The 14,539-nt window shown below is 39.5% G+C and overlaps 1 protein-coding gene across 1 annotated transcript in view; it reads left to right on the forward strand.

Annotated features, from left to right (window-relative positions):
* The window catches only part of LOC102797586 (uncharacterized), a 54,133-nt gene that overhangs the window by 5,137 nt on the left and 34,457 nt on the right, over window positions 1-14,539 (forward strand). The window contains exons 7-25 of the mRNA XM_087843065.1: window positions 1,439-1,649; window positions 1,754-1,879; window positions 3,950-4,067; window positions 4,486-4,624; window positions 4,801-4,911; window positions 5,054-5,123; window positions 6,110-6,247; window positions 6,321-6,485; window positions 6,634-6,728; window positions 6,810-6,936; window positions 8,625-8,880; window positions 9,731-9,780; window positions 9,990-10,111; window positions 10,212-10,363; window positions 11,819-11,957; window positions 12,206-12,316; window positions 12,646-12,816; window positions 13,026-13,265; window positions 14,298-14,454. Of these exons, the coding sequence (XP_087699191.1) occupies window positions 1,439-1,649; window positions 1,754-1,879; window positions 3,950-4,067; window positions 4,486-4,624; window positions 4,801-4,911; window positions 5,054-5,123; window positions 6,110-6,247; window positions 6,321-6,485; window positions 6,634-6,728; window positions 6,810-6,936; window positions 8,625-8,880; window positions 9,731-9,780; window positions 9,990-10,111; window positions 10,212-10,363; window positions 11,819-11,957; window positions 12,206-12,316; window positions 12,646-12,816; window positions 13,026-13,265; window positions 14,298-14,454 (2,698 nt within the window). The remainder of the gene's footprint in view (window positions 1-1,438; window positions 1,650-1,753; window positions 1,880-3,949; window positions 4,068-4,485; window positions 4,625-4,800; window positions 4,912-5,053; window positions 5,124-6,109; window positions 6,248-6,320; window positions 6,486-6,633; window positions 6,729-6,809; window positions 6,937-8,624; window positions 8,881-9,730; window positions 9,781-9,989; window positions 10,112-10,211; window positions 10,364-11,818; window positions 11,958-12,205; window positions 12,317-12,645; window positions 12,817-13,025; window positions 13,266-14,297; window positions 14,455-14,539) is intronic.

Consider the following 14,539-nt stretch of genomic DNA (forward strand, 5'->3'; position numbering starts at 1 on the left):
GAAATGTGTTATCTGATTCTTTACCCCGTCAGTACTCTTACTGCACTGTGTGTGAACTAGTTTCTATCTGAATTGAGAAGCAGGAAATTAGAGGTCATTAAGTTCTTTATATCTTAAAGACATTCTTGTAGTTTAACTAATGCTATCTTCACTAAAACTGTTACTGTGATGACAAGTAGTTATACTATTTATACAGAAAACAACAAATAAACATCAAGGTTAAAGTAAAAGTGCCACTGTGAAACAGTGCAACATGTTATATATACACCAGTGATTAAAAATACAAAGAAAAGTAAAAATGAATTTAAGTAAAAGCAAAACAGTAACAGTAAGACAGAGACTATTTAAGAGAGTAGTGCAAATCAGTGCAAATCTATAATATAAATGCATTATAACACAGTATCTAAATCTAAGATCTAAGAACAAAAAGCTGCATTAAAGTATAAAAAACATTTGTGTGTTATCATATGCCTGACAGATGTTGTCACCTGGCACAGGTGTTATTATAGTTATTATACAGGTTTATGAAGGATTGTAAAAATTATTTCTTGGGTTGAATTAGTCTGTGGGAGGTCTGCTGGGTTAAGTAAACACACTCTTACTACTATACTCCGCACTTCTGAGGCAGCTGCAGTGCAATATTAATAGTATTATAGTATATAGTATATATATATAGTATTATAGTACTCATACCCCTTAAACTTTTGGAAATGTTGTCACCTTACAACCACAAACCAAAATGTTTTCATTAAGATTTTCTGTGACCAATACAAAGAATCTCATAATTGTGCAGTGGTATGGAAATGATGCACGGTTTTCAAAATTTTAAGCAAATAAAAATCTGAAAACTGTGACATGTTTATTCAATTCAATTCAATTCAATTTTATTTATATAGCGCCAAATCACAACAAAAGTCGCCTCAAGGCGCTTCATAGATACAGAGAAAAACCCAACAATCATATGACCCCCTATGAGCAAGCACTTTGGTGACAGTGGGAAGGAAAAACTCCCTTTTAACAGGAAGAAACCTCCGGCAGAACCAGGCTCAGGGAGGGGCGGGGCCATCTGCTGTGATTGGTTGGGGATAGAGAAGGAAGACAGGATAAAGACATGCTGTGGAAGAGAGACAGAGGTTAATAACAGATATGATTCAATGCAGAGAGGTCTGTTAACACATAGTGAGCGAGAAAGGTGACTGGAAAGGAAAAACTCAATGCATCATGGGAATCCCCCGGCAGCCTACGTCTATTGCAGCATAACTAAGGGAGGATTCAGGGTTATGTTTATGGTTGTAAGGTGACAAAAATGTGAAAATGTTCAAGGGTATGAATACTTTTTCAATGTTATTGTAAACTCAAACAGATGTTACCTTGCTACCTTGAGGGTTCAAACTGTAGGCTGTATGTATTTTTTTTAACTGACTGACTTCTTTTTCAGCAATTCTGTGACCAGACTTTCTCCAGTGATCCCTTTGTTGATTGCCAAAACATTCTTGACGTGGAATCCTTTAGTAAAGCCTGCATGGTGGACACGTGCAACTCTACAGACAGCACTACTCTTGTCCTCTGCAAAACACTTTCAGAGTTCTCCAGACAGTGCGTCCATGCAGGTGGCAGACCCCAAGAATGGAGGAACGACACATTTTGCTGTAAGGGTGCAACATTTACACTTCTGGGTCTCCATCACAGACAGTGTTTTTTTCTTATACTTTGCAAAATTCTTTAATTGACATTGAAAAACTTTTGTCCACAGACAAGAAATGTCCATACAACATGGTGTTCCTGGAATGCAGCAGTTCATGTCCTGACAGTTGTTCCACCCCTCAGGCTAGCCAGACGTGTGACAGCCATTGTCATGATGGCTGCAGCTGCCCTGCTGGTATATCCACACTCATTTTGCACTCCGTCTCTTGCTTTCTGTCTCTCAGAGAGAAAACAATTGCAAAGTATTCTGGGCAATCGCGGCCAGGTTGTTCACACAAAACTAAAACTGCATCTCAGATGTGGGAACTCGGGAGCCACGTTGCTCCTGAGTCAGCACATCCCTTTAATGAAGTCAGAAGATAAAAAAAAGCAGGATTTGTTTTGCTTCTTGGATTGAGCCATTCATGCATCACCAGCAATATAGCATAACACCTCTTTTAAAAACACCATGGTATCACATTTATGATAGAACCTGATCAGCACTCTGTGTATGGATTATTAGCAAGTCACAATTAGATAGCAGTGGCAGTACAGATTAAAAGTTTCACCACTGTTTATGTTCACTGCCATCATCTTTGATTTTTAACTCAGGGTTGGTAGGGTTGCTCCAGTTCTTTTCTTTTCTTTTCTTTTTTGAGTTTTTGGATTTTCTGAGTTGAGGTGGCATTCCAGATAAATATTCTGACTGGGAACTTGAAATACAATGTACCACACACATCCAACAGATAAAGATTGTTTTATGGTCCCACAATGGTGTCCATCGGCAGACACGATGTCAGTAGGACAGAGAGGGGAGAGAGTTTCGACCACACACTACTTTGCATTCTGCCAAATGTTGATTGGTTGACAAGTGGACCAGAAGAGAGAAGGGGATGACAACAGTAAAAACAAAAAAACCCCCCTACATGTAGTGATATTTGAGACCTTTCCCAAATAGCAAAATTGGTATGGTCCGGATCTGGCCCACACAATGTGCTTACACATGACCTACATACCACAAAGAATGACGGCCCTTTGGGGGCCCAGATCTGGTTTGCCAGAGGTGGCCTACACATGGGCCAGCACATGGCCAGTTGCAGACACACTGGTGGCCCTTTGCTGGGCCAAACCTGGTCTGGGCCGCCAAAGGGCCGTCATTCTTTGCGGTATGTGGGCCATGTGTAAGTTGTGTGCAGCCACGGCCCAGTTGCTGACACACTGCTGGCCCTGTGCTGGGCCAGAACAGTTTCAGCTCTGGCCCCAGATGTCAGCCTAATGTGTACCTTAATTAAGCCATGTAATAACAACATGTGCATAATAGTGCAAAAGCAACATGACAAAACTCTGTTCAGACAGTGAATGGACTGATTCTTGTATAACATTTTTCAAATGTCCCAGATTACTCAAAGTGCTCTAGACAACATGCCGCATTCACCCAACCACACACTTTCTCTTAACTGAGTGCTTCCTAACTACATCCACACCCACGACATGCAGACTGGAGGAGCCAGGGATCGAACCACTAACCTTCTGATCAATAGGTGACCTGCTCTACCACCTGTGCTACAACCACCTGCTGGTATCGATGAGTAAACCCTCACTAGGTTTTGGATAAAGTATAAACTCACAAATCTGTCAAACCTGCATTTGAAACGTTGGCTACCATAGTAGTATAGTATTGCAACATGGCATTTGGTTTTTCTAACGAAAATAGAAAAACAGAAACATAAGTAGTGCATCATTGCCAGACCTGGCCCACATCTGGTTGACAGACACCCTGCCATAACAACTGTCGGTCAGAAGTGCCAGCTTGATGCCGGATCCTGGCCAGACCTGTTTTCTATGGGCCTGGGCCGCATAAACCAAACCATAATCGGGCCAGATGTGGCATGCCATCACATAAACAGTGACGTCATTGCCAGACCTGGCGCACATCTGGTTGACATACATTCTGCCATGACACCACTCAGTCAGAAGTGCCAGCTTGATGGCCGATCCGGGCCAGGCCTGTTTTAAATAGATAAATATGAAGGCATGCCGGCTCGGACGTCGCCCGGATCAACAAGGTCCGCGTCAGGTGTTGAGGAACCAGGGCACCCTGACGAGAAGTGGGCTACTGGAACAAGAAGGCATCGGTGGGCAAGAGACGAAAACAGGGCGTTGTTGGAATGCTACTACGCAAGTAACCCCGGCGGAAGGGGTTACATGAACCTATGGACCTGTGGATATATATATAAAAATATATTTTTTTGCCTCTCTTTCTCAGGGATGGTCTTTGATGACATTGGTAACAGCGGATGTATCGCAATCTCTCAGTGTCCATGTCTGCACAACAACGAAATCTACAAGCCAGGAGAGTCCTACTCGCACCACTGTGGATCCTGGTAAAATGATTTTGTGCCACTTTGTTGCAGTGTTAAAAAATGGAAATAAAACATTTTTATTGTGTATGTGATACTAGAAATGGTAAAGACATGAATCTAAGAGTCCCTTTGATAGGATGATTAAGTGTTAAATCCATTTCTAAGTTACACAATTACAATCTCCCACAAAATTATTGTGTATGTCGGAGGTACTGCAAGTAAGAGTGTTTTAGCAGTCTCCTCACATTTACAGTTTGTACATTTACAGTTTGTACATTTATGTGACGATTTTACCTTTTTAAACTTTTACAAAAGTTAGTGAGTTTCTTTTAAGACATAGTAGAAAAATGTAATGCAGTGTGTTACTAAAGCAGTTATATGAATATTTGACCATATTAATAAGTTTTAATACGTAAATGAAATGTGTGTGTGTTGACAGTGTATGTGATAGCGGTCAGTGGAGTTGTACAGAGACAAACTGTCCAGGAATCTGTTCTGTCGAAGGAGGAGCTCATATTAACACCTTTGATGGAAAAGTCTACACATTTCATGGCGATTGCTCCTATGTTCTAGCTAAGGTGACACTCACTGCTGGTCCTTCTCCACATACACATAACAGCAGCATGGACTCTTAAACCGGATGCACCATCAGAAATAATATGCTAATATAATAATATGATTTGAGTACAGACATGTGTAGCGTAACGTATCTAATGCAAAGGTGACTGATTACATGTTTTGTTTTGATGTGCAGGACAGTAATGGTTTGTCCTACACTGTGCTGGTGGATCTGGTCAAGTGCGGGCTAAGTGACACGAAGACTTGCCTCAGAACTGTAACTTTGGCCTTAGGCAGCAATTCTGTGGTAAGCTGCAGGCATGAAAACATCATCATTACTCCTTGTGTCTGAAAAAAATCCAGATCTCACAAAATTTTGTGCTTTTTCTCACCAATACGAATTTGCAAATCCTGGTGTGTCTAAAACGTGTCTTTCTGCAAAATGACAGGTTGTTACAGTTCAGGCATCTGGGCAGGTCTATGTGAACCAGATTCATTCTCAGCTTCCACTGTTCACAGGTAAGTTATCTCACATTTCACTGTCCACATATAGTAAACACAGCTTCTTAGTATAATGATCATAGTGTATGTATGCATATATTCTCAGTAATAAATGTTTTTTAAAAAAACTTCTGCCTCCTGCCTTCTTCTGACCGCGGGTTGAGGCTGTTCCAGCCTAAGCAGAGAAACCTAGGCCTCCTTCTCCCTATCCCCCTTCTCCAACCTATCTAAAGGAACACCAAGGTGTTCCTGGGCCAGCAGACAAATGTAATCTCTCCAGTGTGCCTACCCCATCAGCCTCCTCCCAGTAGGGAGCCCAGCCACTCTTTGGAGAAAGCAAATTCTATCTGCATTCTTTTGTTCAAAGCTGGTGACTACGGGTGAGGGTAGGGCCATAGATCAACCAGTAAATCGGCAGCTTTGCTTTCACACTAAGCTCTCTCTTCACCACGAGAGACCGTGGTGCTTCCTGCTGCTTCCTCCAAAGTCCCCTCAGGCTAACCTGTGGACACCTCCAGCTTGAAAGCTCCCTTTGCTCAGGTGTCTACAATCTGGTTAAAGGATTACCACCATGACAGGCACCACCTCGCAGCCGCAACTTTTTGCAGCAGCCTCAACAATGGAGATGCTGAACATTGTTCATTCAGACCCAATGTTCTCAGCTGCCAAAGCTCTGCCAGATGTTGAACACCTCACAGACAGAGCCTTCTCTCAGGCGTTCCTAATGCACCCTCACTATGGGTTTATTATAAATCCAAGTACTTATATAATCATTCATCCCGCTGCTGATGCATTCTTTGTTTGCTTTGTTTTATGTGACATTCAATTTGTAAAATTAAATTGAACGTGCTTGAACGTGACTTTCAATTTACATAAGCTAATAACACTCATTAGTTGTATTTATTTATTTTCTAGAGTGGAAATGCTATCTGCATCACTGACGTTTGTATGTTTGTGTTTGAATTAATCGCTACAACGTTTTTCATGTCTTCTGACCTCTACAGCTGATCTGAGAGTCTTTAAGCCATCTTCCTTCTACATCCTTGTGAGCACCACAGCGGGCATACAACTGATGATTCAGCTGTCTCCCATAATGCAGGTGTTCATTTCAGCTGACAAGTCCCTCACAGGAACCACGTCTGGTACGTCTCCACATTACTGTGAGTGTCTGGAACGTCTGGAATCTGTGTAACTGTGGAACATCTTATTTGAAAGGTTTATGTGGGAACTTCAACGACATAATGAGCGACGACTTTAGAGTGACAAGTGGGCTGGTGGAAGGCACTGCTGCTGCATTTGCAAACGCATGGAAAACCAGAGCCAGCTGCCCAGACATTACATCACATTTTGGAGACCCTTGTCACAATAACATCCTCACAGGTACAGATAAACTCCTGTATTATTATGTTTTATCTTATAAAAGTTATTATGTTATATGACAAATACCATACTGCCTTGCTGTTTTTCAAGATTTTATTAAACAACAGATGATATATAACAAGTTTAATTCTGAATGTTTCTGTTTCAGAGAAATATGCTGATTTCTGGTGCTCCAAACTAACTGATCCCGAGGGAGTGTTTGCTCCCTGCCACGCTGTCATTAGCCCCAGGACATATAAAGATGTAGGTCTGAACATGCAAAGTTTCAATGAGAACTTTGCAGCTGAGCTCTTGTTAATCGTTTCACTAATACTCTTTTGACAGAACTGCATGTATGACACCTGTAACTGTGAAAAAAGTGAGGACTGCATGTGTGCTGCAGTTTCCTCATATGTCTATGCCTGCTCAGCAGCAGGAGTCCACATCAGTGGCTGGAGGAAAACCGTCTGTGGTAAGTAAAACACTAAGCATCCTTAGAAAGAGAAACACGGGTTTAAACAACAAATTTATCTGAAAATGTTCTTTCAACTGCTGCTGTGTCCAGTTTTCAGTCCACAGGCTTCATTTTACATTGAAAACATAGGAATATCTTCTTCTTCTTGACATGATGTGCCAATGCTCACTGAAGCACATTGTATTTTTAGTGGGGGGGTTTTCTCAACAACAGGACTGAACCTTTTTCTTTAGATTGGCCCCACAACCCAACTTTTAATTCAATTTAATTCAATTCAGTTTTATATTGTAAGCGCCAAATCACAACAAGAGTCACCTCAAGGTGCTTTTTATTGTAAGGTAAGGTTGGAAATATAAATCCTACAATAATACAACACAGGACAAAATAACAATCATATGACCCCCTATGGGCAAATGCTTTGGCGACAGTGGGAAGGAAAAACTCCCTTTTAACAGGAAGAAACCTCCAACAGAACCAGGGTCAGGGAGGGGCGGGGCTATCTGCTGTGATTGGTTAAGGAGAGGGGAGGAAGACCGGACAAAGGACATGCTGTGGTAGAGCAGCAGAGATTAATGATTACTAATAATTAAATGCGGAGAGACCCACTGTTATGTCGAAGAAGTCCTTATTTTTAAAGAAGTGTTATGATATGAGTTATGGTTTTGTATTTGGAAGCAGTTTATTGACAGGTTCAAAAAGGGAAATTTAACAGCAGTTTCCCACAGACTGATTCTATACCAGCAATACATGCATGAGAATAACAGGTCATTCTGATTGGTTGATTACACTTTAGATCTATTTTTCATTTGAATGAGCTCTTCATTGACTGGATCATTAGAAATTAACTTTTTATAACTTACTTTAATCAGTCCTTGTCTTTAAATTTTTTGTTTAAATATCATTTCAAGAACATCAAATAAAGAGTTTTTTTTTAAAAATAAACCCCTCAAACATGTGAAAATATGCTGGCTGTTCATTTAAGATCCTTGAGTCTAAACATTAAGTCATCTACAGTTTTTTTAATTCACTTTTTAAATGTAATAATGCAACGTATCAGTTTCAGATAAACATTCATTATGTGTCAGTTTATTTGGATATATTCTTTAGCTTTTATCTAAAAATGGTCGGCCTGCCAGCTTCAACGATTTCAGCAAAGATTGAGCAGTTACAACAATTCAACTCAAACAATTCAGTTTTCAGCATTCACACTGCAATTGGAGTACATAATCTAATAATCTGTGCTAAATCAACAATGTTGGTGCTAAACTCACAGGAATATTGTACCTCGATGAACATGAAAATGAAATGTGCCAGAACCCCTGTAAATTAAAGTCAGCAACAGCCACAATTTGAGGAAACTCTAAATTATTTGGGTTAATATAAATGTTATTACCATCACATTGTCAGCATGGGTCAGCTGCTGACACCATGTCTGTTATGGTGTTAACCTACCAGACATCTTTCCGTGCCATTCGTACCACATGAACAATTCTTGTCTCCAGCACCACAGCTATGGCACATAATTTGGTATCTATTTTAAATAATGGCAGAAGTAGCAGCTCATTTGAATACAACAAATCTTAATAAATCGTTTGTGTTTGATTCATTTTTGCAACATTTGAATTGAATTAAATTGAACTGAACTGTTGGCTCATTGTATAAACATCTCACATCTCCCATAACAGAGACATTCAGTACATCATGTGCAGCAGAAACTGTGTATAATTACAACACGACCAGCTGTGGGCTTACCTGCCGTTCCCTCAGCCACACTGACTACTCCTGTCAGGTCCACTTCCCCACAGTGGATGGCTGTGGCTGTTCTGAAGGAACTTACATGAACGAGGAAGGCCAGTGTGTAGCCCGTGAAAGCTGTCCCTGCTATGCTGAAGGCATTATTGTTCCTCCTGGACAGACCATCAGTAAAGATGGCAGCACATGGTAAATAAAGACTAATTTTTCTTAATTCATGCTGAATCATTCAGGTAAGGAAACTTTCAAAGGTTGATTCTGTTCTTCTGGACATGTTTTCAGTGGAAGAAATATTTTGTCACTCATCCGAGTAACTTCTTCAGTCTGACTGCAGGTTTAGCAATGTTTGCTACTTTTAGTCATAATGCAAATGTACTATTTATATGTTTCCAGTCCCCAACTCTCTATGGATAACACTCATGGCCATTAATCAGTGGTCATGAGATTTTGCATCATAATGATCATGAAATTGACCAACTGACCATTCTCAATCAGCGGTGATAGAACAGAATCAACTGGATTTTTATGTTTACCATCACCAACCTAAAATGTTCATTTGCTAAAGTTAATTTGCTGTAAAAACAAAGCTCAGCTAATATTGCAGATCTTTGTTTAGTTATCCACGGTGACTGTGCCAACTGAAACATGACAAGCATTTTTTCTAGATTTGTATTCACTTAACATGACACGTGTTAATGTCAGGGACGTGTTTGATCCGAACAAAACAGGAGGATTAAACGAGTATTGAACAGGATGCTGGAAGCTTCTGTATATATACCAACTACAAAGCATTGACTTGCACAACTTTTGTTGTGATTTGGCGCTATATAAATAAAATTGAATTGAATTGAATAGAGGAAAAATGTTGTTCCATCCTATAAATTCATGTTGTGAATGCACCAGTACAACTAGGATGTTTTTGCCCATGAACATTTTAAATAACACAAAGAATAATAAGAAACTACACGGTTAAAGAATGACTGAGGATATTGTGTCATATAAAAGTATTTCTCATGTTCCCTCATCATTGTTCTCACAGTGTCTGCAGACAAGGCATTCTCAGCTGCTCTGGAGGAACACAGCTACTAAGTAGGCATAATTAACATCATGCACACAGATTAAATGCTATTGTAGTTCATTTGTTTGATAAAATTAGTAGCCAAACATTTTCAGTTCTCTTTCTTATTATGAAGTTTTCACTCAGTGAACTGTAAATAAATTGGTGGGACATTTCATCATAATATCGTTTATCGTGACAATAAAACTCTGAATGTGAAGCTGTTATATTTTGTTCCCAGGTTTACCATCAGGTTCACCACAATGTGAATATCCCATGGTGTACTTTGACTGCTCCACTGCTCAACCTGGGGCTGCTGGCACTGAATGTCAAAAGAGCTGCAGCACCGCTGACATGGCTTGTGTAAGTACAGCACAGTTTGGCTGTGCTTAAATGTGCAGTGCATGCACAGGTCCTGCTTGACTTACTCTCTCCTTTCATTTCTCACTCTGGTTGGACACAGATCCACACAGGCTGTACATCAGGCTGCATATGCCCCGATGGTCTGTTGTCAGATGGAGCCGGAGGCTGCGTCACTGAGAGCAGCTGTCCATGTGTACACAACGGACAAGTCTACCAGCCTGGAGAGACGCTGACAGTGGATTGCAATACCTGGTTTGTACATTTCTTTACAAGCATACAAAGATGTATATTTAAATATTCAACAGCAGTATATAGGTTATAAAAATAATTTATACACATTTCCACTATAATAAAGAATGTCAGTTAAATAGGTGACTTGATTCTCATAGTACTTGTTTGAGACACAGCCACCACGACTGCTCACGTGTCAGAGCAGATTTTCTACCAATCAAAATATCTGCAGATCAATCCAATCAAAGAACCCTGAGTTGCCCCCAGTGCATTCAGCTGAGTGTGTTAACGCTGGATAAATGAGTTTGGATATAAATAAAAAGCACTGTATGAATGTTTAAGGCAATGAAAGACTGAAAAAGTAAGTTGTACTAAAATAACAGCTTGAGAAACATTTTGCAATTATGTAGTTTAATTGGCAACATGTCACTAACATGCTTAAAATGAATAATAAGAAACTACAAAAGTGTAAAACTGTTCTGCTGTTCTGATAAATCAAAACTTCCAATTCTTTTGTTTTCCACAAAATAAAATGGCTACTGTCTTCTTCACACGAGAGGCAACTAAGTTACCAGGACTCAGTTCAAATGTCTTCATCTCTTAAAAAAACAAAACAAAAAGACATCTTTTTCAGGAAGACCTTGCATATTTCAGCAAAACAATGCTAAACCTGCATCTGGAACAACAGTATAGCTCTGTAGTAGGAGGCTCTGGCTACGGGACAAGCCTGCGTGCATTCCAGAAATTACACTTGAAAACATGAATGAAAAATATGACAAAGAAAATCCAAGATTGTTTGAACTGCTAGAATTCTGTATCAGACATTCCTCCTCCAAAAGTCCAAGGGATGGTCTTGGTTCCCAACATTTACAAACTGCTTTTAAAAGAAGAGGGGATGATGATACACAGCAGTAAACAACCTCTGTCCAAGCTTTTGTGCGATGTGTTGCTGCCATTAAATTTAAAATGACCTTTTCATTTATTCAAACACTTCATGTTTTCTATGGTCTACTGTGAAAAGACTTTCTGAGATTTGCAAATCATTATTTTTATTTACATTTTATTTACGTTTGCAAGGTGTCCCAACCTTTTGGGAGTTGGGTTTCTATTATAAAGCTTGTTTACTAAATAAAAACATGTAAATAACACTTGTTTGGTTTACCAATACGAGTGAGGAGTTTCCCCCATCTTGTAAAATAACACTAATTCAGAAATAATCAGGGTTTAAATGATACAATTTGGCAGTATTTTCACCAAATACATGAGAATACCAAGCAGGTAGTTGGCATGTGACTGTACTTTTCAAATGTTTGAATAGAAAAAGTTGTTTTAATTATATTTGTAAAAACATAAAGGTAGTTAATTAATCACCAGCAGGTTTTTGTGTTGTTTTTGTTTTTGTATTCTTGATTACACAGATATTACAAATATTTTGAAATGAATTTAATAGTTTTTGTCGGCTGTATGTGTTTCCAGTTCCTGCAGTGGAAGGAAGTTCACATGTACCAACAAGACGTGTGACGCTGTTTGTGGAATCTATGGAGATGGTCACTACGTCACCTTTGACGATAAGAGGTTCGACTTCAGTGGACAGTGTGAATACACACTTCTACAAGTAGGTTGCTAAAAGTTAAAAATGGAAACTTTGTAGCCGTGGTAGATTTGGCAACACACTGTTGTACCATCTTTCTTCTGCAGCTCTTCATTGTAAAGCTCACTCTGGCTGCTGCTTCATGTATATTATTTTACCAGAACAGAAAGAGGCAGATCAACATTTTTATCAGAAATCGATTTTATGCAACTCTTAAGGATTCTAACTTTAACACTGGTATCCAGTAACTGCATGCACTGTGCTTTGCTCAGGACTTCTGTGGCACCTACAACGGCAACGGAAGCTTCAGAATTATTACTGAAAATGTTCCATGTGGAACAACAGGAACCACCTGTTCTAAGACCATCAAGATCTTCTCGGGGGTAAACACAAAATCCTTCAGCTGTGCTCATTTTCAAAATAATGACTGAAAAATGTAGATGCAGAGTTCTTAAAATGTTTTAACTCTTCAATAACAATATTAAAATTGCACAATTAATACTAGAAAAAGAAACTACAACTTAAATTAGACAAAAGAATCAATTAAAGGTTGTATAATTTAACTGACATGTAATCAGTTTTTCGATTCAATTTTTTGAAATCTTTTGAAAAAACAAAAGAGCTTTCAGCTTTTCAGGTTTGTTGCACATATATGGTTTAAATTCTACAAAAATAAAATTCCTGTTTTATTCATTGCTGTTGTAACCCACAGGATAATGAATTCCAGCTTAAAGATGACAATTTACAAGTGGTAAAGGGCACTATCCAGGCGCTTCAGGTACAGAAAATGGGCATTTACACCGTGGTGACAATCAAGCCTGGACTTATTCTCATGTGGGACCAGAAGACCAGTCTTTTCATCACAATCAGTCCACAGTTCCAGGTAAAAGAAATCAATTCTGCACATCTGGATTGACAGTTACTGCTTTTTACTGTTGAAGTATAATTGCTTAAGAAAGTTAATATTAAGAATTTCACAATAACAGACATTTAGTAGTCAGTACAAATACAAATACAATTACACAATTATTGATCCTCCGTATTAATAAAAACGAGGGCTTTAATCTGTACCTCTGCTTCCTTTCCTCTTAGGGTCAGGTCTGTGGTCTGTGTGGAAACTATGATGGTAACAGTAAGAATGACTTCACCACACGCTCCCAGGAAATAGTTGCAGATGTTCTACAGTTTGGTAACAGCTGGAAAGTTTCATCTAGTTGCCCCAGTGCAGAGCTGATCAGTGATCCCTGTGCCTCAAATAGCTACCGGGCAGCCTGGTCTCAAAAACAGTGCAGTATCATCACAAGTGTCACCTTCCAGAGCTGTCATTCAAAGGTCAGTGTGTTTGGTGGTAGCAAATATACAGAAATGGATACACACACACAAAAATGCACAAAAGTATATGCACTTTAATTTCCCCTATGAGCTCTTTGTTCTTTTATCTTAATGTCTGGCATTTAGGATTCTTTACCTAATAGACACGATATGTGATATCCATCCACCCATGCATTCTCTTCCACTTATCTATTCAAGGTCGTGGGGGGCCTGGAGCCTACCCCACCTACCATAGGGCAAGAGGCAAGGTAAAGCCTGGACAGGTTGCCAGTACAGCGACAGACAGTCATTCGCACTCAAACTTACCCCAATGGACAATTTAGAATGACCAGTTAACCTAATCCCACTAATTACATGTCTTTAGACTGTGGGAATAATCCAGAGTAGTGGGCGATAACTTAAACCTGCGTATGTCTACATAAAGGTAGTGTTGGAGCACATTGTGGTACCACACCCTCAGGATTTGGGCAGAAAGTTGTGTGTTGCTATAAAAATGGTGAGAAAAGGTGTAAATCTTTCCTTCAAAGAAATTGCAAAGAAAGATGTCAAGTGTCCTTCACCTTCAAAAGGCAATCAGAAACAGGGGAAAAGTCTACTGGACCCAAAGCCTCAACAGAGTCAGAAGACAAGTTTCTGAGCTACAAGCAGAGCTTAACTGTGGTCATAGCACAGAACCATTGCTAAGATGTCAGAATAAGAAAAAGAGGTTTAAAGAGGTTTGAACTATGAAACATTGCCAATGTACTAATGGAAACTGGAAGAAGGTGTTCTGGAGTAATGAATCAAAATCTGAAGTCTATGATCTTTGTACAGTAGTGAGAAGGCAAAAGGACAGTTCCTCAATCTGTACCCATGAATACATTGTGGTTAAAAATGGATTGCATGATTCTTTTTTAACTTCAATAGTTTATTTGTTCTATGCTTACAGAGTAAAAGGAATAACTGAACTGCCTGAATTTCAATAAAAAAAACTGGAAGAATTGGTGTTCTGTGAAACTGTTGACTGGTAGTGTATTACTGTATGTGTTCCAGGTTGACCCTGGTCCTTATTTTGATTCCTGTGTGAGAGACTCCTGTGCTTGTGACACTGGTGGGGACTGTGAATGTCTCTGTACTGCGGTGGCTGCATATGCTAAAGCCTGTAATGAAGCTGGGACCTGCATTGCATGGAGGACTCCGAAGTTTTGTCGTAAGTCTGATTAATGTAATTCAATTCAATTTTATTTATACAGCGCCAAATCACAACAACAGTCGGCGCTTCATATTGTACAGTA

This window comes from Neolamprologus brichardi, chromosome 1 (genome assembly GCF_056152115.1).
Source record: "Neolamprologus brichardi isolate AB-2024 chromosome 1, ASM5615211v1, whole genome shotgun sequence".
Taxonomy (NCBI): domain Eukaryota; kingdom Metazoa; phylum Chordata; class Actinopteri; order Cichliformes; family Cichlidae; genus Neolamprologus; species Neolamprologus brichardi.